This window comes from Sinocyclocheilus grahami, unplaced genomic scaffold (genome assembly GCF_001515645.1).
Source record: "Sinocyclocheilus grahami isolate Dianchi unplaced genomic scaffold, SAMN03320097.WGS_v1.1 scaffold131.1, whole genome shotgun sequence".
NCBI lineage: Eukaryota > Metazoa > Chordata > Actinopteri > Cypriniformes > Cyprinidae > Sinocyclocheilus > Sinocyclocheilus grahami.
Window position 1 is genome coordinate 576,164 of NW_015505310.1, and position 5,081 is coordinate 581,244.

General features: G+C 36.2%; 1 protein-coding gene across 2 annotated transcripts in view; it reads right to left on the reverse strand.

The window, feature by feature from the left end:
- LOC107590624 (protein WWC3-like) overlaps positions 1-4,479 on the reverse strand; it is a 59,609-nt gene extending 55,130 nt beyond the window's left edge. For both annotated transcript variants that reach the window (XM_016279492.1, XM_016279491.1), the window contains exon 1: positions 4,071-4,479. In XM_016279492.1, coding sequence (XP_016134978.1) covers positions 4,071-4,216 — 146 coding nt within the window. In that variant the 5' untranslated portion in view covers positions 4,217-4,479. The remainder of the gene's footprint in view (positions 1-4,070) is intronic.
- Between the last annotated feature and the right edge of the window lie 602 nt (positions 4,480-5,081).

Genomic DNA, 5,081 nt, shown 5'->3' on the forward strand with positions numbered 1-5,081 from the left:
TGACGTTCACTCAAATTCTTGAATCGATTTGACAATCCTCATAAGGCTGCGGTTCTTTCGGTTGGTTGTGCATCTTTTTCTTCCACACTTTTTCCTTCCACTCAACTTTCTGTTAACATGCTTGGATACAGCACTCTGTGAACAGCCAGCTTCTTTGGCAATGATTGTTTGTGGCTTACCCTCCTTGTGAAGGGTGTCAATGATTGTCTTCTGGACAACTGTCAGATCAGCAGTCTTCCCCATGATTGTGTAGCCTAGTGAACCAAACTGAGAGACCATTTTGAAGGCTCAGGAAACCTTTGCAGGTGTTTTGAGTTGATTAGCTGATTGGTATGTCACCATATTCTAATTTGTTGAGATAGTGAATTGGTGGGTTTTTGTTAAATGTGAGCCAAAATCATCACAATTAAAAGAACCAAAGACTTAAACTACTTCAGTCTGTGTGCATTGAATTTATTTAATACACGAGTTTCACAATTTGAGTTGAATTACTGAAATAAATTAACTTTTCCACGACATTCTAATTTATTGAGATGCACCTGTACATGTCAAAAAAAGAACTAAATGGTAACCTGCAGTTAAGAAGAGTGGGGCAGGTGCTGGAAGATGGCCCTGTTTCACAGAGGAGCTCCAGTGGTTTCCCAGGTGACTGAGCAGTGAATTCACACACTGATTCCAATTTTCACTACAAGCCGTCACCGTGCCTGAAAACCTCACTCATGTTCATTGGTGCACAGTTGATGATCAAACAAGGCGGTGGTGTAAAAGATCATGCCCATGATCAACTTTATTTCCTCTGAATATTTTATCTTTTAGAACATAAATTCAATGAACAATTATTTTGTATTAATTATTATATTAATTAAAATTGTATTTTTGAGGTAGAATAATGCCCGGATGCATTACCTCAGACAAACAATGAAAAACATGGGGGGAAAATTACATTAAATGTCCATAAATGCAAGTTGAATCAAAGCTGAAACTTCAAGAATTATAGATTAGACTTTTAGCTTTCATAGTGAATTCTATTCTGCTCTAATGCTCTATGGCCTTGTCTGCCATTAAGAAATGACTGTACTTTAATAAGATGAATAGAAATCAAGATCTGACCAACTCTGCTTCTCTGTTAGAATATTTTTTTATTTATATATCAATTAGCCCAATCTAATATAATATAATAACAATAAGATGTTAATTTTTTTATAGTAAATTTGCATCTCCATCTCAACTTGAAATAAGTTTTTTACTGTCAAATTCTGATGAGACGGTACTAAATATGATCAGCACTTGCAATTTTTAGTAAAAAAAATAATTATTTTAATTAACAAAGAAGGTTACAAAGAACAAAATGTGCATAAAGTTTCTTTAAAACTGACCCCTAGACTAGACTAACCTGTCAAACTTTAGAGAGATACATTCAATAATAAAGACACTTTTTGGTTTGTAATGTATACTTAAATTAAACCCCATTGTAAAACTACAAATTTAGTTTAGGTACAGACAGGCCACATAAAAGCAGAATCAAGGCACAGTCAGAAGCACTAATAAAATAATAATATAGTGCATTAATAACTCTGATGCTTGATTCACAAGTTCCACTGTGGATACAGTTCTTGTATTATTTTCAACTATTTTGACTTGGCGACAGAAAACGAAGAGGAAAAGAGAGAGAGGAAAAGGGAGAGAATGTCATGAGACCGACTTTAACTCATGTCGCCCACATGAGCGCCCCAGTTCAACGTGTTGTCCTCACACGTCGACCTCAACATCTGCTGGATAACTCCTTACCACTCTTCTGACATGAAAACATAAGATTTCTCAGACTCTAATCAGCTTCACATTACAAAAGCATGTCACATGATGACTTTGTAGAGGTGAGCCTTCAAGCAGATCAGGGTTTTTTTTATCTAGATTCATTTCAAGCTACCCCATTCCTTCTCTTGAAAAGGAGAGGAAAAGTGGAAGGAGGGCATGAAAGATGCTTTTGAGTGAAAATGAAATATGAATGTAACACAAGAGCAATAACGCAAAAGCGAAAGACTTTTAATTTGTTGCAGCGTCCATGATTAAGACAGCAGTGTGATGTTAAAGGGTTAGTTCACCCAAAATAAAAATTCTGTCATCATTTACTCACCCTCAAGTTGTTCCAAACCTTTATAAGTTTCTTTCTTCTGCTGAACACAAAAGAAGATATTTTGAAAAATATGGGTAACCAAACAGTATCTGGTCCCCATTGACTTCCATGGTATTTTCCCCACACTATGGAAGTCAGTGGGGACCACCAACTGTTTGGTTACCTACAATTTTCAAAATTTCTTCTTTTATATTATACAAAAGAAAAAAAATCATACAAATTTAGAACAACTTGAGGGTGAGTAAATGATGACGCAATTTTTTTGGGGGGTGGACTATCCCTTAAATGACAACAACAAAAAAGTATTCACTCACTAAGAGGTTACAATCATGTTTTACTCAAAATACTGCAAAAAAGTATTTATTGTTATTAATATAAAAATACATAGACATTAGTGTTGAAAATGTAATCCAAATGATAATTTCTCAGTACAGTGAAACCATAAAATGAGAGTCATACAATGACTGCCTTTGAGGTGGTGATCTGCTTGCTCATTGTTTTGACACAAGTGACCATACAAATTAAGATGAAACAATGTCAACTACCCTAAAGGCAGCAAATCCCCTCTATTTAATTTACACAAGGCTTCTAGCTAACTCGTGTCTAAATGAGTTGGGCTGAAAGGCTGATTTCTCTGCTGGTGAAAATACAGACCACACAAAGCACATCCACACTGCTTTCCCAGCGGCCCAACTAGCATTCCATACATATTTGCACATGGAACTCTTGGAGCTACAGTTCAATTCTCTCTTTCATTTGAACACTGTTTACATTATGCGACCACTTTCTAAAAAAATAAAGGGGTAAAAAAGACATACTGTTAATAAATAGTAATAATGTGCTTTGCGTTTCTATGATTTCTTAAGGATACTGAAATAATGGTGGAAACTGTTTCCTCTTGATATTCTAAATTCAGAATTTTCAAAGCTTACTGCCAAGAGACCACCGCACATTTTATGATTTTTCTAAGATGCATTTTTTTGTTTGTTTGTTTGTTTGTTTTAAAGAGTATTCTATCCCGTGTGCTAGATTTGTGCTGCAAGCTATCTAAATTTAGCCAACATGACTAATGAGGGAAATTATGTGGGTGACACAGGGGTAAATGTCAATGTGTATCTTTTATAATTGACTGACAATCATTAGTAGCTAAATTGTGCAACAATGATAATGGGGAATCTAAATGTAATCAGATCTATATCATATAAGACAACATTCCCAAAACTTAATACAGTCATAATGGTCACTGGTTATCCCTCACCTTCTACATAGTCTTAACATTCACTGATATAGATAATTTTGCTCTCACAGTTTGTTTAATGTAAAGAGAAGTGTTATTAATTTTTATAAATTATATAATATTCTATATATCGTTAATTTACATACACACACATATATATATATATATATATATATATAGTGTGTGTGTGCAACTTATTACATGATTTTTTCTTACAGTGCTATATTACATATAATTACTCCTAATTTTGCAATGCATTGATTTTTGAGTTCAACTGTTAAAGCAACACGGCTGGCATACTGTTTTTGAACACCTGGGACATGTTTAATACCATCCACAAGTATTAAAAGTAGGGACATCAACAACAACAAGGTTGTATACAAATCACAAGGCATTTCACAGGAGATTTTTTTCCAGGTGAGTACCGGTAGTTATTGGTGTGCAATCCAGAAAGCTAACATATTATTTACAGCTCAGGTGATAGTAAATTGGCATGACAAGCCCAAAGAAAGAATAAACAACCAGCCATGTTACACTGTGTCAGCTCTGGACTGTGGAATGAAAACACTTCTATTCCCAACTGTGCAACTTCTCTCGTTTCTTAATCATCACTTCAATCTGAGCCCCCGCCCTCTACAACCAAACAATCATCGAACTTCAGCCAATAAAGCATGCAGCACCTCTCCCGGTCACTTTTACCTGTCTCTGGGATCGATCCATGAAGTTTGTCGAGTGTTGTGGTCAATATAAAAGACTCTGCCATCATAATCCCTGGCTTCCTCCCAGCCCGGGGGCAGCGGCAGCTCCGAGCTCTCTCGCCGCTTACAGCTGCTCACCCACGGCATAGCGCTGCTGGGACGCTAGGGGGGTCTGACCCCCTGCCTTTGCTCCAACAACAAATATATCGCAACTTTCTACTGCATTACAAATGTTTAACTCCCATCGACTCTCGGAAACAGAAAACTTCACGACGAAGAAACGAACGTGGGTCAAATGGACACAGGCAGTCCTGCATCCACCTTTTCCAAAAACTTTTGCTGCGCTCTCATGACTCTGTGTGTCGGTCCTCCATGTTTGACTCTATCTACCATCTTTCATTCCACACTGTCCATATTCGGACAGGCGTATTTGCATAAGCACCGCCCCAAATGCTTACGTATATGAAAGTAAGCCAATAGTGGCGCTCGTATGATTTTTGGGATTGTTGTTGATGGAAGTGGATGTAGTTTTTTTTTTAATATATCCTCATACATTAAGAATTATTCATAAATAGTATTTATCAAATCAACGATTATCCATTTTACTTAAATTGGAGGATTTAAAAATAGATATTAAAATTTTTTTAGAACACTGGTCTCGTTTAGGATAAGAGGGGGGAAAAAGTTCAAAAAGTAGCCTACTCATAATTTATACATTTCCGTTTGTGGTAAACTGTTGCAATCTCTGTCTGAATATTTTTCAGGAATGTGAACACACCGTTTTTACCTTATCACAGAACCTCAAACGCTTCTTACTTGAATTTGTCTGCATTTTTAGTATAAGAGCGCCATCTAGAGATAGCAACTTCCAGTTTTTTTCCCTACATGAAGCAACAGTTGTACAGACATGGCCAAAAGTTGTCAGTGACATAAATTGTGTTTTGCAAAGTTTGCTGCTTCAGTATTTGTAGATTATTTTTCCACATGTTTCTATGGTATACTGAAAAACAAT